The sequence below is a fragment of the Panthera tigris genome, chromosome A2, assembly GCF_018350195.1.
Source record: "Panthera tigris isolate Pti1 chromosome A2, P.tigris_Pti1_mat1.1, whole genome shotgun sequence".
Classification (NCBI taxonomy): Eukaryota; Metazoa; Chordata; class Mammalia; order Carnivora; family Felidae; genus Panthera; species Panthera tigris.
This window is the reverse complement of record NC_056661.1, coordinates 14,922,702-14,947,539: the sequence shown is the minus strand read 5'-3', so window position 1 is coordinate 14,947,539 and position 24,838 is coordinate 14,922,702. Positions and strand designations below refer to the sequence as shown.

At 48.3% G+C, this 24,838-nt stretch overlaps 2 protein-coding genes across 15 annotated transcripts in view; one reads left to right on the top strand and one right to left on the bottom strand.

Moving 5' to 3' along the window:
- Positions 1-11,781, bottom strand: part of EXOSC7 (exosome component 7) — a 36,437-nt gene extending 24,656 nt beyond the window's left edge. The window contains 1 exon segment of the mRNA XM_042978744.1: positions 11,703-11,781. Coding sequence (XP_042834678.1) covers positions 11,703-11,759 — 57 coding nt within the window. The 5' untranslated portion in view covers positions 11,760-11,781.
- Positions 11,782-11,860: 79 nt separating this feature from the next.
- Positions 11,861-24,838, top strand: part of ZDHHC3 (zinc finger DHHC-type palmitoyltransferase 3) — a 60,423-nt gene continuing 47,445 nt past the window's right edge. For 12 of the 14 annotated variants that reach the window (XM_042978733.1, XM_042978742.1, XM_042978739.1 and 9 more), the window contains exon 1: positions 18,667-19,000. The gene's annotated coding sequence lies outside the window, so the exon portion shown is untranslated. The other 2 variants (XM_042978729.1, XM_042978731.1) reach the window with 2 other exon arrangements.

The window sequence follows — 24,838 nt, the reverse complement described above, 5'->3', positions numbered from 1 at the left end:
TCCCCTTCCCCCTTAGCGAATCATCCAAAACTCTCTCCTTTTGCTGGTAACAATATTCCTATTTTACATCTGAGGAAACAAAGACTCAGAGAAGTAAAGCGGCTTGACGGATGTGATGCAGCCACGATGCAGCCATGTGGCCGACGTCCCACAGCTGGTGAGAGCACACTGGGTTTCTACCCAGGTACGTCCCAGTGCAAAGTCCACACCACATCCCACTATGCCAAACAGACACACGGAACAAACAAAATCGGAACAAGAGGCGAAATAGGCTGCCTCTTTCCAAGTCTGCAAGTCCAAAACCGCACCAGGAGGTATGCACTGTGGGGGGCACAGAGCCCAACTCTCTCGGCCGCAGGCCTCCCGCACCCTAACCTGAACAAAATCTACTCTGTTAATGGCTAAAAAACCCAGCTATCATCTCTACCCTGGGCATTCTCTAGAACAGGGACGGCACACCTCGGCACGGGGGCCACCTGCTTCTGTAAAACGTCTCGCTGGAGCACGGCCAGGTCCGTGCGCTGAGGTTGTCCATGGCAGCTTCACACTCCAACGGCAGAGCTGCGCGGTTGTGACAGAGATCTTACGAGCCACACGCCCCAAATCTTCACTATGTAGCCCCTTACAGGAAAAACTTGCCGACCTCTGCTGCGGGAGATGCGTTTCAGGGTGGCCCACGTCCTGCCTGCCCTTTATCCCTGTTTATTTACTCTTATCCACGTATCTCACAGATACCCACTTCATGCTGTGGTTGTGATCCAGTACGACCATTACTTATCCTGCTGCTCAACGCGTTCCAGATTTGGCCACTGGGAGTTCCTTTGGGTTGCTTCCTGCATTCTTTCAACACGCTTGCGATCTTTCCCGAGCACACCTTTACCTCTGACAAGACAAGATGTTCCAGCCTCTTGTATTTTTCCCTGCCCTGGCCTCGGGGTCAGCCCTTTCTCCGAGGAGTCCTGGTTCCTTTTATTGAAGAATGGTGCTTTAAAAAACCAGGATCTGGGTGCTAAGCAAGTTCACTGCTACTGGGGTGTCATTGCTTCCAGACCTTCTCAGCAGACAGAGCTCGATAACTACGTACGTACTTACACTCACCCACACAGCACTAACCCATATAGCTCTTCTATCCATGCAGCTCTTAAAAGGCCCTGATATGGGGCACTTGGGTGGCTCAGTCGGTCGGGCGTCCGACTTCGGCTCAAGTCATGATCCTGCGGTCCGTGAGTTCGAGTCCCGCATCGGGCTCTGTGCTGACAGCTCGGGGCCTGCAGCCTGCTTCGGATTCTGTGTCTCCCTCTCTCTCTGTGCCCCTTCCCCACTCATGCTCTGTCTATGTCTCTCTCTCAAAAATGAATAAATGTTAAAAAAAAAAAAAAAAAAAAAAGGCCCTGATAGCTGGTTCTAACTTTCCTTCGTGTCTTATTTATAACTTCTTTCTCAGACAGGGAGACACCTGGCTCTCATTATCCACAAGGTATTTATTAAATCTTAGTATACTCACGAAGTACTTTCAGAATTGCTAACCCATACCCCTGCGAGCAACAAATTTACTAGTGGACAGCAGTTGTGTGGCGTTCTTTTTGTCTTTAGCCTTACAGTGAGTGCCCACCCCACATCCCATTTTCCATCGTCTCCCCCTCCTTGAGCGTGCCTGTTATTCCCTCCTACCCCTGTAAGGTTCATCGGTACCTGTCTGTGCTCGAGTCTGGGTGCCCCGCATCCTGGCTACTTTTAATTACCCGTTTACATTGTGGGTATGCAGACTAGCACCATGACTCTAGAAGTCAAAGCTATCAGAAAAGGTGTGCTCAGGGAAAGGTGGCTCTGCTCTCAGCCCTATTTTCACACCCCCATCTTTCTGCCTCGTTCCCAGACACCCCGGGCAGGTAACCAGGCTATTTAACTGCTGGCTCATAGTTCCTGTATTTCCTCTGCACAAATGAGCAAATCCATGAATATATTTTATCCTTCTTTCTTAAATGAGGAGTGGCACACTACAGATACTCTTTTACACTTTGCTTCTTTTTCTTTCTTTTTTTTCTTTTTTTTTTTTTTAACACTTAATACATATGTGGGCAATCACTATACATCAGCTCACGGAGACCTTCCTTATTCTTTGTAAACATTTTCTTTCTTTAAGATTTTAAGTAATCTCTACACCCAACACGGAGCTCGAACTCACGACCCTGAGATCAAGAGTTGGATGCTCTTCTGACTGAGCCAGCCAGGCGCCCCCTTTGCAAACATCTTTTGAAAGCACTTTTTTTTTTTTCTTTCAGAAAAAGACTCATTAGCTTATGAGATTCTCAAAGGAGCTAATGCTCCTCAAAAAGTTTAAAAACACTGTTCTGAAGTATGTAACTGTCACAAACTTATCTTTAAACTGCCTGGCTAACTGCATATATGACTGACGTTTTGATTCTGAGACACTGAAATCCAGCAAAGCCCAACCCCCACCATCTGCCCTGTTCGTTTCTACTCTTTTCCTCCCCCAATTCCTCTTAATGAAGAGAAAATAAGCATCACAAGTCAGCTTGAAGTCCCTTTGCCGGCTCATCCGCTCCCCAGGCCATTCCCTTGCTGGAGGCAACCCCCATCGTGAGTCTGGGGAGACCTGTACTTGAAAGCAACAGAATTTCAAGTCTAGGAAATGAGTTAGATAAAGTGACCCCTCTTCACTAAAGGATCCCAAAACTATGTCACTGTCTCTTAACAACCCCACAGCACACAGCAGCACAGGAAAGGCTTCCTAGGTCAATCTCTGATGCTCCACCCCCCGCCCCCCCCCCCCCCAGGATGCCCTGCTAGGAAAGTGAAAACAGGGCCCAGAAACATCCTTTACAAAAGACTCCTTCTTGAGGTGCAAGTGCGATCAATCACTACGAGTATTAGTCATGGGCTCCGGGTCTGGTCCTGCCATGACTAGCTGCTTGACCTAGGACGAGATGCTCTAGACTAGCTCCCTCCTCTGTTAAAAGAATGGACATTGAATCAGAAGGCCTCAAAGATACTGCTCTAATTCCACAGGCCTGTAAATTGAAACAGCCGCAATCATTTGCAACAATGAACAGTAGCTACTCCCTCAGTGCCTTTACCACATAGGAAGTGATGTGCCAGGAAATGCTACACAGTTGACACATTTAATTCTCACAATAACCCTGTAAGAGAGCTTTTTTTCATTCCATTTTACAAATGAGGAAAGAGGCTGAAAGATGCTAAATGGCCGGCTCAAGGCCACAGCCGATAAGGAGCACCCGAACCCCGCGCCAGACCTCGTAACAAGTCCACGTGGCCTCCTGCGTTCTAAAGGGTCTCTCCACCGTGCAACAGGAGTGAGCACGGCCTCCCTGCGAGGATGCTGGCTATACCAGTTGGTCCTGATGATGAAGAGGACTCTGCACGCAGGGAAGCCACAAGGTGACAGGCTTCCCCACTATGCCTTTAAAATACCACTTCTCTGGGGAGCGCCTGGGTGGCGGGGTTGGTTAAGCGTCTCACTTCGGCTCAGGCCATGACCTCATGGTTTGTGAGTTCAAGCCCCGCCTCAGGATCCTGCCTTCTGTCTCTCTCTCTCTCTCTCAAAAATAAATAAAACATTAAAAAAATAAAATAAAATACCACTTCCCTGGAAAGACCTAGTCACAACCCTTTGTCATGACATGCCCCTTGTTCCAGGATGGGACTGGGAGGGGGCCAGAAAACTGGGCCTCACCAGGTATTGCCTTTCCAACCTTTACATCACTCTCTGTTCCCTGGGGAAGGCTCTATGGGAAGGGCTCAGGTGACAAATAAGAGATAAACAAAAAGCTACAAATTTTTCTGTGCAAGCATGCATAGAATTTTTTTTTTTTTTTTTTTTGGATAGGAAAAAAGGACTGGGATGCCTGGGTGGCTCTGGTAGTTAGTTGAGCGTCCAACTCTTGCTTTTAGCTCAGGTCATGATCCCAGGATCATGGGATTGAGCACCATGTCAAGCTCTGCACTAAGCATGGAGCCTGCTGAAGAGTCTCTCTCCCTCTGGGGCACCTGGGTGGTTCAGTCGGTTAAGTAGCCAACTTGATTTTGCTCGGCTCAGGATGCGATCTCTCGGTTCATGAATTTGAGCCTTGTGTCGGGCTGTGCTGACAGTGTGGAGCCTGCTTAAGATTCTGTGTCTCCCTCTGTCTCTGCTCCTCCCCTGCTCAAGCTTGTGTGCTCTCTCAAAATAAATAAACTAAAAAAAACCAAAAACAAAAAACCTCTCCCTCTTCCCCTCCCCCACTCACCAGCATATAATATAAAAAATGTATACATAAAACAAAAACACAAAAAAACACCTAAGAGAATAAGAGAAAAACAAACCAAAAAACCCAAACAAATTAGTCTGAATCACTGCACCCACAACTTTTCTTTTTTTTTTTTTTTTTAATCCAGTATTCCTCATAAAAGGCTTAAAAATCACCCAAACCTGCTTGGCCTGGCTCAGAGCCAGAGGCCCGACCACAATATTTATTCTCTGGTAGTATTCAGAAGCAAAGGAATTAATCCCTGTGTGAACATTTAAACAGGGGCCACCCTGAAGTGAAAGCTCCATTCAAAAACTCAACAGAGACGTCAACATGTGCAGGACGACACCACCAAGTGGGGCCCTGTCCTTCTCTGCCGAGGGGGCGGGGGTGGCTCCCGGGACTTTCCAGTTGTTAACTCCCAGTTGGGTGTGGCGTGGTGGGGTCCCCTCCAGCCTCTATTTAAACCTCTCCTGTCACACACCAGCTTTGCGACCTTACGCAAGTTAGTTCCTCAACAGCTTGGGGTCCGTCCGTCCAGAAAGGGGAACTGACCCCAACCTTACAGAATTACAGGAGAATCCAGAAGCCAGGAGTCATTTCAGGGGACCCTCAGCGCAGTGTAACACGCAGAATGCCCCCTCCACAGTTCCCTTCTCCTGTTCTGGGGCGCGTATCAGCTCACCGAATCCTCGAAAACAACCGTGGAGAGAGGTTACTGACGAGGTCCCTGAGGCACCAGTCTCACTGTTTGTGACAGATTGGAAGGACAGGTGACTCCACCCAGAGCTGCTTTCCTCACACCCAGACAACCCAGTCCTATGGCTCCCTAACCGAAGCTGAAAGTGGACTCTACTAACCTAATGTGCTTGGGGAGGTTTAGACTGTGTCCTCAGTGATGTTAACCCCCTCCACCTTGCTCTGACATGTCCACCACCTCGGACGTGCTAGCGAACGGTAGCTGGAACGCCACCCCTACTGGAACACGACCCCACTTAGAAGGACCACATCAGATCCAGCTCCGCGGGCCCCGCTCAAGCCACCGCAGGCAAAATCAGATGTCGATCCTCATTCCCCCTCCAAGCGTATTTGAGTAGTCCTGCATTTCCTCGCAAGGGTGGGATTCCGTTCACCTTGTAAAGTGCCTGAGCGCGGCCTTTCCGTGCCGTGGGCCTGCAAATGGAAAGGGCATGGGGCTCCAGATCAAGAGCCCTGAGGGCTGGCTCCAGTTCTGCATGGCCAGCTTGAGCAGCTGAGTACCGACTGCTCAATCTTACAGCTAAAGACCTGTCTCAGCCCTGCTCCCCCTTCTGTGCTGCTCCTTCAGCGATGCTTACGAAGAAAGCTAGAGCCACAGAAAAGAAACTGAAACCATCAGCTGAGCTACACCTCCCTTCGACTGCCAAGAAAAATTCCATAACATGGCTTTGCCAAAGCCCCAAGGGGAATGCCTCCTGGTGGGGCTAATCCATTGCTAGGGACTGGTCTAAACCTATGGAGTCCAGTTTAACGTCCAGGTCATGGCCAGGGCACCAGTAAACAGACCCCTGGAAAGCCTATCGTGTCTACTGAGCCCACATGACCGAGTCACCATCCACCTCCAACAGCCTGAGCCAATGGTAGGTGCTCACAACCCAGAGAGCAACCAGCTCCTCTGGCATGAATCATACTCTCTCCTTGGAATGTGATCTCTGACCTGGGAAATACTCAAGAAGAAGGGAGTTAAAGAGGAGTGGACACGTCAGGTGTGGAGGGAGGCTGGAGAGGCCACACAGAAGAAAGGCAGGGGGCGGGGGTTAGGGGAGGGGTCAGATTATACCAAGATGAAGGGAAGCTAGACAGCAAATGGCTGCAGAGAAGGGATACGCTTCAGGACAGAGAAGGGGAGGTGTCGCCAGAGACATAAAGACAGGCAGACAGTGCAGACCATGTGATCCACGCTGGAGCCCATGGGATATGGTGCCTTGGAGCTCCCTAGGGACTTCCTAGCTCTTGCCACAAATCCCCTTTTTTTTAAATTTTTTTAATAATGTTTTTATTTTTATTTTTGAGAGACAGAGAGAGACAGAGTGTGAGCAGGGGAGGGGCAGAGAGAGAAAGACACAGAATCTGAAGAGGCTCCAGGCTCTGAGCTGTTAGCACAGAGCCCGACACGGGCCTTGAACTCACAAGCCGTGAGATCATGACGTGAGCCAAAGTTGGACGCTTAACCGACTGAGCCACCCAGGTGCCCCAAATCCCCTTTCTCTTGAGATAATTCAATCATCTCTAGCCTTCCACGCTGAAAGAGCTTAAATCTCAAGAGCCACAGCCTGAACCCCTAATGGGGTCACTGTGAAGCCTGGAGCTACAGTGTGTATGGTTTAGGACAAAGTCATACTTCTGATGGAAAAAACAAACTTGAAAAGGAGCCAACGTTTCTTCAGGGTTGGCCACACGCCAGGCGCTGTATATTTTGTCATCTCATCATTCCTCACAACCCCATTCGGCCCCCAGATGGACATGTTCTCATTTTACGTGTGTGTGTGTGTGTGCAGGTGGGGGAGCGGGGTTAGCTCCACTACTCAGATAAAATCTCTCCGGCTGTGAATGGCAGAGCTGGGAAAGGAGCCTGCAAACACAGTGGGCGACCACGTGACCTCAGGCAGGCGGGAGCTGAGACTCCACGGCAGGCTCTCAGCTGGACCAGGCCAGTGGTCTGCCCAGGGGCCAATGTCTGCTGGCTGCATCAAAATCTCCCAACACTTTATGACAATGTCCATTCCCAAGCTCCATCCCCAGAGGTTCTGATTCAGAAGGTCCGGGTAAAGCCTGGGAATCTGTACTTTGTGGCTGAGTAAAAGGTACTTCCAGGCGTCAGAGTCACTGGGCTGTGACGGAGGTTAGCGATGTCTTCTCATGAAGAAAACACACCTCTAGCCAGTGAAGCAAACTCCAAAGAGGACAAATCCTAGATTCTGCAAATTCTGAAATCTGTCCCCCAGTTCCTGAATATTGTAAACAGAGAAAAAAAGTTTGAGACACAAGTTAGTAACACAAAAGCTGTACAAGAAAAGGCAAATAGGGTTCTAATGGAACTTATAGCCAATACGGAAAAAATACTGCCTGAAAAGATAATAACATATGTCATACACTTTTTAAAGTCTAGAAAAATGGTACAGGGGGTGGGGGGTGAGTCAGAACTTTCCCTCCTCCTTCCTGTTTGCTCACATGCTTCCAGATGAAAAAAGAAAGAGAAGTAGAAATGGGGATTCTCTCTGGCCTTTGTTTTCAGATCCTTATTTAAGGAAGGGAAGACAATGGCTTTCACTGCAGGAGGAAAACAGCCTGAGGATCTGGTATGGGCTCTGCAATCAGACAGATCTGGATTTCTGTCCTCGCTCCACTACACATTTTCTGTGTCACCTTGAACAAGTGACTTAGCCTGTCTGAGCTCAGTTCTTCATCTACAACGTAGAGATTAATAATATTTACCTTCAAGCCTGTTTCAAAGATTCAGTGACATAAAAATCATAACATGTACCTAACAGGGGTGCCTGGGTGGCTCAGTCGGTGAAGCATCCGACTTCGGCTCAGGTCATGATCTCGCAGTTCCTGAGTTCAAGCCCCGTGTCGGGCTCTGTGCTGACAGCTCAGAGCCTGGAGCCTGTTTCGGATTCTGTGTCTCCCTCTCTCTCTGCCCCTCCCCCGCTTGCATCTGTGTGTGTGTGTGTGTGTGTGTGTGTGTGTGTGTGTGTGTGTGTCTCAAAAATAAAGATAAAAAAAAAATTATAATATGTACCTAACAAAAGTGGGACATCCCAGCCTTCAAGGGTGAGAGGCAACCTAACAGAAACCAGTCCAATCGTATGCTAACAATATTGATGGATCAACCTTTCCATTTTTCCTGCCCCACTCCCTCAGATCCATTCTCCATCTTTCTCTGCTCTCATCTGTGCACCAGGCTGACTCCTTCCAGACTGCATCACCTGGGCTCCCTTTACTGGCTTGTGGCTGGGTTTGGTCAATGAAAGGTCGAAAAGGAGAGGAGACAATGCTCCCCGCTCCCTATCCCCAGCACCCCTAATTGGTACCACATTTCTGACAGCACCTTCATCTACCCAAGCCTACAATTTCTGTTGAGCAGTCATTCCTCCACTGTTCTAATTATCACTAGCATCTGGTAACACAACTGCCTCCTTTGGCCCCCTTCAGCCCAGGGGTAACATCTACTCCCTGGTTGCTCATCTTTGGGCTTCCTGATCTCTCTTATTGATCCTTGAAACCACCCCCCCCCCATAGCATTATCAAGAGTGATATCATGAAAGTCTCCTGAATTATCTGAATGAGGTTCCGTATTCTGCCAGGACCTAATGATTCATCTTGCTTGTTCTCAAACTGCTCTCTCTCAAGTGTGCCTCATCCTCCCAGTGGCCGGCTTGAGCCTGTCTATCCATTCCCTCAGGAAGGGATGGTTTCTTATAGAGAGGAACTGTAATCCCAGGAGCTAAGAGGTAACCATATTCTTTCTAACACATGGCCTGAGAAACAGAAAGCCACTCTGAAGACAGGGAAGAACAAAGCAAAAGCGTAAAAGCAGCAGAGCAAGGAAGAGCCTGAAGATGACCTTGAACTCCTGGAGAAACACTTGTAACCTTCTAATACATACTTTTTTTGCTTGGGCCAGTTAGTTGGTTACCATTACTAGCAACTGAGTCCTCAACACACATTGTGAGGTTAATTTCAACTGCTTCTAACCACCACCAAACCAGGATGAAATACCCCTAAGATAGTAAAGGAATCAAAGGCTGAGAAGAAAGGGATGACAGAAACTGAAACTGACCACACTGAACCAAAGGTGAAAAATTAAAAAAAACGAGTAGGTCTATAGGTAAGGGCAAGAACAGGATTCCAGTGAGGCACTACTGGCCCTCAAAGACCAAAACAGAAGTTGGTCAAAAGACAAAACAAAAGTTGAGGTGATTTAAAAAAAATTAACTCAGTCTTTCTTTCTTTTTTTTTTTTAATTTTTTTTAAATGTTTGTTTATTTTTGAGACAGAGAGAGACAGAGCATGAACGGGGGAGGGTCAGAGAGAGAGGGAGACACAGAATCTGAAGCAGGCTCCAGGCTCTGAGCTGTCAGCACAGAGCCCGATGCGGGGCTCGAACTCACAGACTGTGAGATCATGACCTGAGCCGAAGTCAGACGCTTAACCGACTGAGCCACCCAGGCGCCCCAGTCTTTCTTTTTTTAATGTTTATTTTTTATTTTTTAATGTTTATTTTTGAGATAGAGCGTCAGAGTGAGAGCAGGAGAGGGGCAGAGAGAGGGAGACACAGAATCAGAAGCAGGTTCGAGGCTATGAGTTGTCAGTACAGAGCCCGAAGCAGGGTTCAAACCCAAGAACTGCAAGATCATGACCTGAGCCGAAGTCGGATGTTTAACCGACTAAGACACCCAGATGCCCCAAAAGTTGAGGCGATTTTAGAACTGAGTCAGTGGAAGCTCAATCACCTGCCTTCTGACCTTTATTCAGATGGTATAAATTCAGTTTCCCTCCTCCATAAATACACCAATTTTGTGGCCAACATTAATAGTCCTTATGAAGAGATTTATTTAAAGTCAGTTACTCTGTATGGCTCTACCATACACAGAACAGACCATTTACCAACAATTGTGGCCCTAATATGTTCATGGTACTGGTAAGACAGAGGTTTAATTTTAAAAATGAAAACAATGTCCAACTTACCTCCCTTTTAAGAAATACCCTACTCAATGTCACTGAGTATCTACTAAGTGCTGGACACTGGCAAGGTTTTAAAAGTACCATACAGACAAATCAACAGATTATTACCTCCCAAGATCTATGATGGAGTGACTGAGCCTCTAAAACTCCTAGGATCAGGCTTCTAGCCACCTCTGCAACCTAATCTCCCACCACTACCCCCAGCCCACCCCTGTGGCTCCACACTTTCTCCACCTGAAAGCCTGTGGGTAGACTCAGCCTCCCTTCCTCCTGCAAGGCTCAAACCTACTTAATTAATTCTTAAGCGCACTGAGAGCTCAGTTCAAATACTATTTCCTTAGGGAAGCTTCCCCTGACTTCCCAGACTAGATCAGGTCCCTGATTTTTTTTCCCTTTACAGCTATCAGTACAATTTCACATACAAACACACAAAGAGATCTATAATTTCTGTCTCTTCCTTCTAGCATGGGAGCTATATAAGGGCAGGCTCCTTCCTATCCCTTGAGTCTAGCTCAGTTCTAGGTTGAATGAATGAATACTGAGTCCTGAAAATACACAGGAGGAACACTTGACATAGATTAGGGGAGCAATTCCACCTCCTTAGGGAAGCCCTCCGAACATCACAGACCAATATTGTATAGCTCCTTTAATCCCCACAAACTATACCACTCCCTTAGCAAACATCTTATATTCCATTGCCTTTACTTTATTCATCTTTGGAATAATAAAGGAATCAAAGGCTGACGGAAAGGGGACACCAGGAAGTAAATTCGACCCTACTGAACCAAAAGTGAAAAGTAAAACACAAAATGATTAGGTCTCTATGGGCAAGAACAGGATTGTGGTGAGGCTTTGCCCAGACATCTGGGGATGTGTTACAGATAAGGTACATCTGGGTAGGTTACAGATAAGGTCACACTTGGCTTTCCCTGGTAGTTCATTAGGCCCAGCATTCTCCAACTCTCGCTCTGGAGAGGTCAAGACCTGGGACTGAAGACTAAGCACAGAAGATCTGACTATAGTTACAGCTGCCTCTGGGAATCTCAGACCTCCACGGCAGAACTAAGGCCACCAGCTGTAAATCCGCCTTTTTTTTTTTTTTTTTTAAAGTAGGCTTCACGCCCAGCGCAGTGCCCAACCCGGGTCTTAAATTCAGGACCCCGAGATCAAGACCCGGGCTGAGATCAAGAGTCCGGTGTTTAACCGACTGAGCCTCCCAGGCGCCCCTCCGGTGGGCGATTTGTATTTTCAAAGCGCTTTCACTTCAGTGTCTTCTCTCCCTGTGCTTCCCAACCACGAGGTAAGGAACGGCGGACCAGAAGCCCACCGCCAATCCCCATTTCCTAGTAGAGAAAAGTGAGGCTCAGCCCAGTGATGCGACGCGCGAGAGCTGAACAGTCTGTCCCGGGGGCGATGCTCCCTCATTGAGAAAAGGCCTCAGGGACTGCCCACCCCTTCCCATCCAGGTTTGGAACCTTGTACACGCGGAAGGCTGCAGGTACGCACACAGTCCTAAGTGGACGCTCGCCGTGGGGTCCTGAACACAACCGCATCGCGCGTTTCGGGCGGCACACGCCGGCCGCAGTGCTTTCTAACCATAAGGTAAACCCAGCCCGCCGCCTGGCCGCCGCCTCCCGAGCGAACCGAGGGCGCGCCGAGACGCGCAGGGCCAGGGGCACCCGGGGCCTGACGCCGCGGCGTAGCTACCTGAACGCCGTGCACGATATACACCTTCTCGGCCTCGCTCAGCGCCACGGACGCCATGCTGCCGAGCCGCCCCGTTCGCCGCACGTCATCGGCTCGCGTCGCTCCCGCGCCGGCCGCGCCCCCCTCCCAACCCTTGCGCTTGTGCGTCATCAGCCGGCGCGGCGGGCGCTCCTGCAGCCACCGCTGCTGCCGCCACCGCCGGCAGCTCGATGGGCTTCTCCTGCGCGCCGCCCCGTGTCTGGACGAGTCCAGGAAGCCGCGGCGCCTCGTGCCGGGGAGCCATCGCTGCAGCCCGAGGCCGGGTCCCGGGTCGGGGGCTGCAGGGGGAGGCGACGGCGGCGGCGGTGGGAGCCCCACCGGGGGCCTGGGACTGGGGAACTGCCTCCGGCTTCACGGTCAGTGGGGAGGGGGAACTGGGGTTGAGTGAAAAAGGCTGGGGTGAGGCCAGAGGCGTGGGCCGGGGCGGGAGCTTAGGACTTGCAGTGGGAGAGGCGCGCGTCGCAGTTTGCTGGGAGCTGGAGTTGAAGTAGCAGGTCGTGCGTGCGCGCGTGTGTGCGTGTGCGTGTGTGTGTGTGAGAGAGAGCGAGAGGCAGAGGGAGAGGGAGAGAGAGAAGAGAGACCGACCCCGAGTGAGGGGAGGCGGACGTCGCGATTGTCCTGAGGGGCTGTCTCCTTGCTCTCCTCCTCTCTTCCCCCCACCCCCCGCCCTCCCTCCTGCGTTTCCCTAGTCCCTAGAATGGTTGAAAAGAAGAGACGTTGAAGCCCTCTTTACTTCCTTCTCGGTGGGAAGGGTCCGAGCCAGAAGTGAGTGCCCATTAGTCCCGAGGCGTCCTACACCCCAAGGATTCCACCTCCCTGCCCGCTCTCTGGGGCTGACCAGACGCACACCCAGAACCTTGCAGGATCCCCCTTGTCCGGGGTGGTCGCTGGAGCATTCTCCCAGAGGAGGGGGCAGAGTCTTGGTAACCGGCGCTGGCGAAGGACACAGTGCCCAGCCATCTCCAGCGATGGCTGGAAGCTCGGCCTGAGGGAGTGATCGCTGGGAGCTGTGGACTGTTGCGCCCCCCCCCCCCCCCCCCGCCGCCGAAAAAAAGCCAGACCTGGCGGTAGCGAAGTAAAAGTATGGGCCTTAGATATCCAGAAAGGATACCTGCAAGGTGAATATAGGGTCACTGAAGGAGCCCATTAAGGTGAGGCAGATAGGGTAAGTACAGATTTTAAAAAGGTTATGTGGATAGATGGGGGAAAGTTAACCCAAAGTGATTGAAGCAAGGGGATCTGATGACTTTTCCAAATGTCCCTCTTCTAAGGAGCCTCCCTGTTCTCAAAAGCGAAAGTACAATAACCCTTGACAGCTTAATCATCTAAAGAACGTATTTCTCAGATAGTAGCTTCAGTACTGTTTCACAGATTACTGAGAGCTTACTATGGATGGGCTTTGTGCCAACCTTGGAACACTAAAACAAATAAAACACAACTTCTGCCCAGAGAAGCTCCCCAGGCAGAGGGAAGGGCTCTGGGTCAACCTAACCACAGGACATGGTTAAGAGCTATGATGGTGGCACCAATGAGCACACTGGGGTTAGGGAGGTGGGTCAGAGGAGGGTACAGGGAAGAAGTACCTGCCCATACTCTTTAAGTTCTAAACTGCTGAGTTCCAAAATAAATGATCACTTCTTAGTAGACTGGACATCAGTTCTTTCTTATGTCTCTACATAGTTCTCTGTAGGTGCACTTATAGGGAAGACATCTCACGTGGTTGGACTTTGCCCTTCAGGGAAACTGGGAGAGGTGAAGCTGAAAGGGTTTTCTTCTGAATGAAAGCACAGGTGCCCCACCTGTTGTGGCACATGGGGATCTTTCTGATGAGGTGACAAGGGACTGCTGATGTTAGAAATGATATTTTCTTCTAGAAGATTGCTCAGAAAGTAGAGACCCTGGACATGGAATTTTAGTAGCTAGGATATCTAAGAGGATTGAAGGTTTAAAAGGTGGCAGCAAATGGACAGATCAGAAAAGACAGAAGGGGGGCTCAGTCGGGTAGGCGTCCAACTTAGACTCAGGTCATGGTCTTGCGGTTCGGGAGTTGGAGCTCTGCGTTGGGCTCTGTGCTGACAGCTCTGAGCCTGGAGCCTGCTTCAGATTCTGTGTCTCCCTCGCTCTCTGCCCCTCCCCCGCTTGTGCTCTGTCTCTCTCTCTCAAAAATAAACATTAAAAAAAATTTTTTTAAAAAGAAGGAAGGGTCTGAGTTGGATACCATGGAATCATCTTTATATAGAAATCTTTCAACAGGTCTTTAAAAATATAGAACATATATTTGAACCACTCCCCTGACAATTGGCTAAAGTTTCCTTGCTGGAGAAGGGTTGACAATAATAATATTATTATGATATTAATATTATGAATGATGTCTGACATTTTAGGCTGACTAGGTCTGAAAGGTGTAAACAGTGGAATGTTTACTTTAAATTCTCTACTGAAACAACAGCACCTTCACTAATCATTCTATTCCAATGTTTCCAAAACATTTTTTATCACATTGGTTGTGACAATGCATTACACATGTTTAAAACTCACAAACTCAGACTTCTTTTTTGATTTATTGAAGCAGTTCAAAGAATGCACATTAGCCAGAAAACGAAGAAGCCAAGGGTAACACCTTAGTCTATAAAACCAACATGTTTTCCCATCACTGTCAGATTCCTTGGGGGGCATACTGTTTTGTAGGTCTGTCCATTCTGAATCTCTGTACTCTATTAATTTTTATTTAACACTAACTTACATAGTGCCCGTTATGTGCCCAGCACTGTTCTTAACCGATTCGATCCTCACATGAGCCCTATGAGGCAAGTATTATCCCAGTTTTACATATTGGGAAACTGAGGGGCAGAGAGGTCGATTGTCTTGATCAAGGTCACAGGTCACATGACTAGAAAATGGCAGGGCCAGGATTTGAGACCAGGCAATCCAGCTCCCATCCTTGCACTCCTAACCATCCCTTTATGCAGTCTTCCCACTAGGCTCCCCTTTGTTTTGCTGGAGTATTTGGTGAAGGAGGCCTGTGTTTGTTATGGAATTGATAACTGCCCTAGAAGCTGTACTTTTTATTCCAAAAACAAAGGAGCTCTTCAAGCATAAGTTCACATCCCTTGAATCCTTTTTCTAAAGGAAATGTAGAAAACTACATAGAACGTGGTGCTGAGGGGGACACTCCGATGTCTGTTTCAGTCAACCCTTGTATTATTTTTTTAATGTTTATTTTAATTGTGAGAGAAAGAACGAGAGTGGGGGAGGGGCAGGGAGAGAGGGAGATACAGAATCCAAAGCAGGCTCCAGGCTCTGGGCTGTAGCACGGGGCCCGACACAGGGCTCGAACCCACGAACTGCGGGCTCGTGACCTGAGCAGAAGTCAGCCGCTTAACCCACTGAGCCACTCAGGCGCCCCTCAGTCGATCCTTTTAGATAAGGGAAAAGGTTACATACAGGCCAAGTACAGCTTAACTCAGAGTAGCTGAGGAGAGCCCTCAACAACAGAGAAGGATGATGGATCTGGGACGGAGGACTGAGATAGGCATGGAGACCCAGATTCTAACCATGTGCCTTCCTCCCAGAATAGACATCCGGAAGCTCTTCAAACAGGAAGTGTTTGTTTGCAGGCCTGGGAGTGTCTAGTGTTCTTGTGGGCCCAAAGAGATGAGACACTGAACACACCTGCCTAAAAGGAGTTTAGGATTTACTCTAGCTGGGGAGCCCAGGCACTTGAACAAGCGCATGAACAAGACAATGAAACAAAGTGCTCAGTTGAGCCCGTGTAGCAATTAGACGTGAGGCCAACCTATAATAAGGCGCTAATTGTGCAGGCCAGGCATCAAGGGGGAGAGGTAAAGGCCTGCCGCCAGCCACTCGCAAGCAACAATGACATTACAGAGGTGGAGTAAATCTGTCCCACCTAGCCTCAGTTAATTAAAGCAATAAAAGCCAGTTACAGAAGAGCTTGGGGCAATGCTGAGTCTGTGGGGTCAAAGTTGCAGAGAGCTCTTCAAAGCCCAGCAGGGGAACATCTTCTTTCCAGTCTTTAAGAGAGGTAGCCAAGTTCTAGGCTTTTCTTTACCTTTGCATTTTCACAATCAGCCCAGCACCCCAGAAAAGCAAAAGTGAGCGACCCGGTTTCCCTATAGAACTGTTTCCTTTAAACCCTCTGATTTGTCCTGCCTGTACCTTGTCTGAAAACACACTCGATGTAAATAACCTGTCAGTCAGGCCAGCAGGTCTTGCTCTTCTAGAAATTACAACTTGTAATTCCACTGGTAGAAAAATTGATAGGAATACATGGGTGACGCTTATTCTCATTAGAGGAAGGGTCTTCACGTGTGTTTCATTTTGAGAGGGCAGCGGGGTGCTTCTTACATGTGGAAAAAAAGGGGTCACATATTCTGATTAGCAAATCTGGAAATACTTAAGCACACTTACACATGCTGATAGCCACAGAATCCAAACAGAAATGGTGGAGTGAGGTCTGGATATTGACCTGTTGGGGAAAAAAAGGAAGCAAATGCCATGCCTCCAGTTTCTTCCTGGTTTTGCATGTTTTCATCCTTTGCTTTCCTCTTTGAAAGCGGATTTCCAGAAACAACGGCTAGGTTATTCCTGGCTGTGAACTCTGAAGGTAAGAAGGCTCCAGTTCTGTGTCCCACCTAGTTCAGTTATTCTTCCAAGAAATGCAGGGAAATGCCAAGAAAACTCCATCTTTTCTCTCCTCCAAACTAGAACGTTCCAGGGAGGTAGAAACTTGACATTTGAACTCTGAATTTTCTGGGCCACCCGAGACATGAATTTCTCCTTGTCAGGGTCTGTGGGGATGGAATGCCTTTGGGTGGGATAGATACCTCACCTTAGAAAAATAAACCTAGCGGGACAAAGGCAGTTCTGGCCATGGTTCTGTTGCACTAAGTATTGGCTTTGCTATGTGTGTGTTCCTAAACCAAGAGATAGCAGACAATCTAGAAAGGTCAGATGATGAGGAAAATAATGATCTATGGTGGAAAGACTACTGGGTGTCTACTCCAGTGATCTGGGCTTTGCTCACGTCATTTTTTGTGATTTTGAGTAAGTCAGTTAACCTCTCTAAGCCTCATTTTACCCTAAAATTTGTATCTTTACCAGATGGTAAATAAAGCTCAGAACCGATCATTACTTAAACAATGAAAAATGGTCATTAGATTTTAAGGTTTCTCTCTTCGGGGCACCTGGGTGACTCAGTTAAGCATCCGATTCTTGAATTCGGTTCAGGTCATGATCCCAGGGTCATGGGGTCAAGCCCCACGTCAGGCTCTGAGCTGAGCGTGGAGCCTGCTTAAGTTTCTCCCTCCCCCTCCCCCCAATTTGCACATTCTCTCTCTACCAAGAATAAAATAAAATTTATTACAAGATTTCTCTCTTTTACCACTTGGATGCATTTTTTTTTTCAACGTTTTTTTTTTTTTATTTTTATTTTTGGGACAGAGAGAGACAGAGCATGAACGGGGGAGGGGCAGAGAGAGAGGGAGGCACAGAATCAGAAACAGGCTCCAGGCTCCGAGCCATCAGCCCAGAGCCTGACGCGGGGCTCGAACTCACAGACGCGAGATCGTGACCTGGCTGAAGTCGGACGCTTAACTGACTGCGCCACCCAGGCGCCCCAACCACTTGGATGCATTTTGATAGTGCTTTTTCCACTCTGAAAAAAAAAATTAAGTGAATTAACAAAAGGAAATGGTAATTACATGCCATACTTTAAAAAAAGAATTTTTTTTTTAATGTTTTATTTATTTCTGAGACAGAGACCGAGCATGAGCAGGGGAGGGGCAGAGAGAGAGGGAGACACAGAATCCGAAGCAGGCTCCAGGCTCTGAGCCATCAGCACAGAGCCCGACGCGGGGCTTGAACTCACAGACCTCGAGATCATGACCCGAGCCAAAGTCGGACGCTCAACCGACTGAGCCACCCAGGTGCCCCTACATGCCATACTTGATTGAAAAACTGAACACGCTCAGGAAGATTGCTAACAGTTATTGGTGGATTTCTGTTTGAATATTAACAAACAACGAGGAAAGGAAGTTAAGGGATGCTTTTGGTAGAAATATAAAACCCAAGAAATTCACAGTGAAAATATTGAATTTGTTCACGAGAACAAAGGAATCAGAATCTCAACCCTGAAAGGGATCTTAGCAATCAGCTCAGTCTTCTCTCTTGTTTTGTAGAAGATGACACTGGGGCTCCTGGGTGGCTCAGTTATTTAAGCGTCTGACTTCGACTCAGGTCATTATCTTATGGTTCATGGGTTCGAGCCCCACATCGGGCTCTGTGCTAACAGCTCAGAGCCTGGAGCCTGCTTCAGATTCTGTGTCTCCCTCTCTCTCTGGCCCTCCCCCACTCATTCTCTCTCTCTCTCAAAAATAAGCATTAAAAAATACATAGTTAGATGGATGAAGACACTGAGGTCCAGGGAGGGCAACTGTGTCACCGGAGATCATGAGATAGGAAGCTGTAGGAGTGGGAATAGAATTCTGGCGTCCTGACTCCAAGCCCAGTATTCATTTAGCACTAGCATCCATCTGTCTCCAGAGCCCTCAAATAGGTGCCAGAGAGCCTGTTGCCTTGGTAGGCAGGGGCTACGGACTTGGACAGCCTTGTTCCTTGGTCCCGGGCTCCTCCAAGGCTCTGCTCTTGCATGGCACTTACTGATGTCTGGGATAAGTGGTATCAGACGTCTGAAAGCTAACTGGCTGCCCTGCTTGTGGCCCGGTGCCATTGCAGTGACTGTTTTCTCTTTTCTCTCTCGTAGCTCTTCTCAGATCCCTCCAAGGGCTTTTGCTTCTAGTCTTTCAAAAAGCCAAGCTCTTGCCTGGGTGATGTCACAGTGGCTGCTTGTCCGCACGTGGCACAGTGTGGGGACAGGTGCTGTTTTCAGCACCCTCAGGTGGGACCCTTTGCTGGTTGGTCTCTGCCTAGCATGGGGGGGGGCTTTCTCCCCGAAAAAGCAGCGTGCTGGAACTTGGCCCCACAAGAAGCATCCCCCAACAGAAGCAGGTTGGAGGGACCCAATCTTAGGGTGACTCTCCTGGCTGAAGCTTCACATCCTTCCTGCTTCCTAGGTTAAGGCAGGATCAGCCTTCCAGATGTTCGCTGGTGCTCAGCCAGGGCCCCACCTGAGAGAACAGAATGCTTAAGTTCAGGCCTGGGGCCTGTGAACGCCCCCACACGTGGCCCACCCGATACCGCCACCTCCTCATAACCGTGTGTGGGCAGGACACCAAACAGTAAGTCCCCCAAGGTCACGGTGGAGGCCCCAGTACACCTCTCCCTTTGGTTTTCTAGTTATGGGGCAAAATGAATGGTTGTAGTGAGGCGTAAACAGCAGGCTCTGGAATGAGAGCAGGCTTGGGAGCGTACCCTGTCAACTGCTTCTTAGAAATAGGAACTCAGCGGGGCGCCTGGGTGGCTCAGTCGGTTGAGCGTCCGACTTCGGCTCAGGTCACGATCTCCCACTCCGTGAGTTCGAGCCCCGCGTCGGGCTCTGCTGACGGCTCAGAGCCTGGTGCCCGCTTCAGATTCTGTGTCTCCCCATCTCTCTGCCCCTCCCCTGCTCATGCTCTGTCTCTGTCTCAAAGATAAATAAAAACATTTTAAAAAAATCTTGCTCAGTTGGTTGAGCATGACTTTGGCTCAGGTCATGATCTCACGGTTTGTGGGTTGGAGCCCCTTCATCGGGGTTCTCTGTCAGCACAGAGCCTGGAGCTGCTTTAGATTCTGTGTCTCCCTCTCCCTCTGCCCCTCCCCCACTCATTCTCTCTCTCTCTCTCTCTCTCTCTCTCTCTCTCTCTCTCTCTCTCTCTCTGTCAAAAATAAACATTTAAAAAAAAAAGAAATAGGAACTTAGGCAAATCTCTCCATGCCTCAGTTTCCTCATCTCAAAGGGGGATGGGAAAGCCAGGGTTTATATCGACAAGATAGAGTAGATGTGCAGATCAAACCAGATGAGACATGTCTAGCGCCCAGCCCGATGCCTGGCAGGTAGTAGACACCCAGGAAGAATCCGGGCCCCGCCCTTATATTCAGCGTGCCTACCGGGACAGAGGCCAGAAGGCAGTTCAGGGCCAGATGAGACCACTGCACCTGATTACAAAGGGTTCCCATTCAGTGAGAGTAACACACTCTGACGTGTTGAAGGTAGCTAGGTTGGTGATACATTGTTACCTTTGGAAAGAGTTTGCTGCTAAGTTGCAGATTTCCGGAAGGAGTTCCTTCAGGGAGCTGGCAGCACAAGCCAGTGGTAGATACCGTCCACTAGACCGAGAGGGGAAGTTAGCCCCCTCTCTAGATGTTTTTTTGGAAGTTGAACTCACTCCTGGAGCTTTATTTCTTTTCTTTTCTTTTTTTTTTTTTTTTGTTTTACATTTACTTATTTTTGAGAAACAGAGCGAGACAAAGCGTGAGCAGGGGAGGGACAGAGAGAGAAGGAGACAGAATCTGAAGCAGGCTCCAGGCTCTGAGCAAGCGGTCAGCACAGAGCCTGACGCGGGGCTCGAACCCACGAACTGTGAGATCACGACCTGAGCCGAAGTCGGACACTCAACCGACTGAGCCACCCAGGTGCCCATAGAGCTTCATTTCTTTACCTATCTATAGAGCGGGCTGGACCACGGAGCACCTCGGTGCCTTAGTCAGTTGAGCGTCTAACTCTTGATTTGGGCCCACGATTCGTGGGTTCAAGCCCTGTTTTGGGCTCTGTGCTGACAGTGTGGAGCCTGCTTGGGATTCTCTTTCTCTTTCTCTCTCTTTTTCTTTCTCTCTCCCTCTCACCCACCCCCCAAAAAATAGGCTGAACCAGAGTTTGGAAGAGGTCAGGTAATTCCTACAGTCTCTTTCTGAAAGGCTGTGTGTTAAAAAAAAATTTTTAATGAAATGCTTTATCTATGTCCTCCCTCATCATAGGCATTTAGTTCATGTTGGTGCATGGCTGAAGACAGCACTGCATGTTTTGTCTAAAACTTATATTTTTGACAAAATCTCCAATGGGCTTCGATTTCCTCATCTATGAAACAGAAGGAGTTTGACCAAAATCGAATAGATGGTCTTTAAGTTTCCTTCCAGCTCTAAAATTCTGGCCCAGACAGTGATTTTTATTTATTTATTTATTTATTTATTTATTTATTTATTTATTTATTTATTTTATTTAAAAAATTTGTTTTAATGTTTATTTTTGAGAGAGAGAGGGAGACAGAGAACACGAGCACGGGAGGGGCAGAGAGAGAGGAAGACACAGAATCCGAAGCAGGCTCCAGGCTCTGAGCTGTCAGCACAGAGCCCGACGCGGGGCTCAAACTCACGCACCGCGAGATCATGACCTGAGCCGAAGTCGGACACTCAACTGACTGAGCCACCCAGGCGCCCCTGATTTTTATTTTTTAATCAGTTAATTTTAAGCATGGTCTTGTTTAAAGTCTCGTGAATTTTCCACATTGTTATTACATATCACGAAGCATGCCTAGAAAAGGAGAAAGTAGAATGTGTTACCCAAACGAGTGTAGTTCCTACTGATCCCCAACGTTTGTGACCTATGTTACGGCATATCCTATATGCGGGTGTGTGTTTTTTTAATAGATCTAGAAAGTCACGAGGTGGTGAACTAGTGGAAGGACTGTTAGCCCCCATGAGCCGTCCAAATCCCAGACTCTGTTCTGAAATGAAGGCCTACTGTTAGAAGTCTGCGTGTGCACACAAGTGGGCTTTAAAAGAAGGTGTGGCCAGGGGTACCTGGGTGGCTCAGTCAGTCAAGCACGGACTTCGGCTCAGGTCATGATCTCACGGTTTGTGAGTTCAAGCCCCGCATCGGGCTCGCTGCTGTGAACACAGAGCCCACTTGGATCCTCTGTCTCCCTCTCTCTTTGCACCTCCCCTACTTGTGCTTTCATCATAAATAAATAAATAAGAAAGAAAGAAAGGCCAGTTATGAGGCACGAAGGCAAATTTAGCTTACCGACCACTACCTGATTTTCTCCGTAAACTTTAATGTCTATGGGATTTGGCTTGGGGATGTGATGTTTTACCGTTTTGTTTTGTTTTCTTTAAGTGTTTTGTTGAAGGTTGAGTATGTCAGAAGACAAGAGGCGGGCAGAGCGTGACAGACCCTCCACGGAGGGAGGAAATCATGTTGACCCAGAACAGGCCAGGTGCTTTCCCTGCCTGGACACCCTCCTTGGCTGGCAGCATGTGATACAGATGATAAGGCACCTTTCCTTTGAACCACACCCTTACCTTTTGGGGAAAAAAAAGTTAGTGACTCATTTTGTTTTTGGTTTTGTTTTTAATGAAATATATCAAACATAGTGATTCGGGGCTCATTCTTTGTTTTTCTGAGAACCATCTAAAAATGGGCATAAAATTGGGACTCCTGGCTGCCTCAGTCGGTAGAGCTTGCGACTTTTTATCTCAGGGTTGTAAGTTTGAGCCCCACACGGGGTTTAGGGCTTACTTAAAAATAAAATCTTCGAAGGAAAAATAAATGATAAAAAATGGGTATAAAATTTACAACCCTTTTAGATCCTAGCACAAATTAAGAGAATTGTAGCTCCGATTAATTCGTCTTTTACTTTGCTTCAGGTTCCTTTCTAAAGCTTCTAGGATATAGACCATTTATTCATCTTTGAAATTGTAGGGCTGGCTTTTGAACGCTCTTAAGTCTATCACTCTGAAATGTGAGAAATTCTAAAAGAGGCAGACACCATATTCTTGAGACAGTGGAATTTAAACCTGGAAGGTTATTGATATACTCGTTAAGATGAATTTCTTAACGTTAAGATGAATTGAGAAAAACAGTAGAAATATCAGAAAAGATGCTACTTTCTTCCAGGGGGCCTTTTAAGGGATTGTAGGGGTGGACAGAGTTATTTAACTGCAGTAAAAGTTAGTTTAATTGAGAGTGCAACATTTAGGGCAAGTTCAAGAGGATACAAGACAAGCCCCCCCCCCCAACGGCAATTCAGCATAATACTAGATTTATTCACATGTTAACTATTCACCTGAAACAAATTTTGACCTAAGCTAAAAGCCTTCTAGTTAAGGGTTTCTACTACCTTGCTATGTTCATGACATCTGCTCCCCCCTCTTTAAGGGGATGAAATTGAGTTTCAACTATATAGTTCCCACTTGTAGGGATCCAGAAAGCCTAATCCTTAAAAAAAAAAAAAAAAAAAAAAAAAATTGTTTTTTGAGTATTTGTATGATCCTTTTCTCTATGTCAAGGGAAAAAAATTGCACCTGATTGGAGCTGATGCAGACAGATATTTCATACAAGCCATAATGGTTGGGTTTGTTTATGCTGCTTTAAATCTGTACAGTCCCAAAACCTTCTTCTATGCTATGGGTGACTGCATGCGTGGATGTGAGAACGTGAGTGGGTGTGGTGTCTTAGGAAAGTAAAATTCACAAAGTACTTCGAGATGCTTCTAAGGATTTCAGATCTAGCTCCGCTAATCCATGACTTCAGTATAGGATCTTATGTCATGAAAGCCGGTGAAGTTGGCAATCTGAGAGGATCTGCCGTCCCTGGGACCCTTGTTGGATTGAGAACAGTTGAGTTTGGGGACTCTGATGCATCCAGCACAGAACTTGCATGTCATGGCTTTGATCCTTGCGCATAAAGCCTGGGCTTTGGGTCAGTTGTCTTAGGGCAGGTGATGGATTTATAAGGATTTGCTCCTCATTCGACAAACGATGATTAAGTCCAGGCACTAGATCTGGACTCTTCCCATCGCTGATGGTCAACCTGCAGATGGGCCACAGGGAGATGGGGCCTGTGAACTTGGCCTTAGCATCAGCCTCTCAGACCCCTTTGGTGTGGCTCCGCTGTGGATGGGCAGCACGGGAACGGAGTCATAAGCGGCATCCCGCAAAGCCAACGCCACACCCCAGTCCCTGGGGCTTGTAGGGCCCCGGGCTGCGTTTCACTAACCACATTTGTGTCTGCCTGTCTGCGTGAGTGGAAGGGCACACTTGTGGTCAGGGATAATGAAGCATGTGAGTTATTGATGGATCTGGAGGCAGTGCTCCGGACCAGATGCAGTGGCATGTGTTTTTGTTTCAGGGAATTAACACTAATGTCAGTCATTTCTTGCGTTTTGTTTCTGAAAGTCTAAGAAGGAAGGCTAGAGGATTTCCGTAGATTTACCCCACACTGCCCCCGACAGAGCTCAGATGGTCATTCTGCCAGTGCATCTTCCTTCTCGTGTGGATCTCTAGCTCTAGGGAGCCTCAGAAGTCCTCTGCTTCTGTGAATCCACCTCGGACTTCCTTACCCCCAGGGCTTAGTCCCTCTGCCTTTCTGGGCCTCGCTGCACTCCTCTGCCAGGCGGAAGAATAATTACTTCGGGCCTGGATTACACTGAACCCTCTCGTCTGTCTCGTCTTTCTTGCCTGTCAGCAGTGCCCAAGGGGCCTTACTAATAGCATGATTACCATCCTCAGAGCTTTCTCAGAGACTGGGGTGCCTCACCAGTACCCCCAGGGTGAAGTCCCAACTCATCATGAAGCTCAAGGCCTTGTAAAACAGCCTACAGAACATAACCCTGCCTTTAAAAAAAAACTTTTTTTAACGTTTATTTATTTTTGAGACAGAGAGAGACAGAGCGTGAACGGGGGAGGGTCAGAGAGAGAGGGAGACACAGAATCTGAAACAGGCTCCGGGCTCTGAGCTGTCAGCACAGAGCCCGACGCGGGGCCCGAACTCACGGACCGCGAGATCATGACCTGAGCCGAAGCCAGCCGCCTAACCGACTGAGCCACCCAGGCGCCCCAGCCCTGCCTTTAAAGCTTCATTTCCACCTAACACCCCCACCCGCTGTTCCCGACACAGCCCAGGTGTGTGCACACTCACACACAGCACCCTGGACATCCTGCTCCCCCGGGCTGCATCACCACTCCCCCTGCCTTTGGGCAAAACACTTCACCTGGCTCCGTGGCCTGCTCAGAGCCCCTCCCTTTAGATGTCCTGGCCGTGAGAAAGCCTATTTATCTCACTTCTGGGCTTTGTTTGCTTTGGGGTGGTACTGTTTGCCTCTCCATTGTGCTGTTCATTAGAAACCTGCGTGTTAGGATCA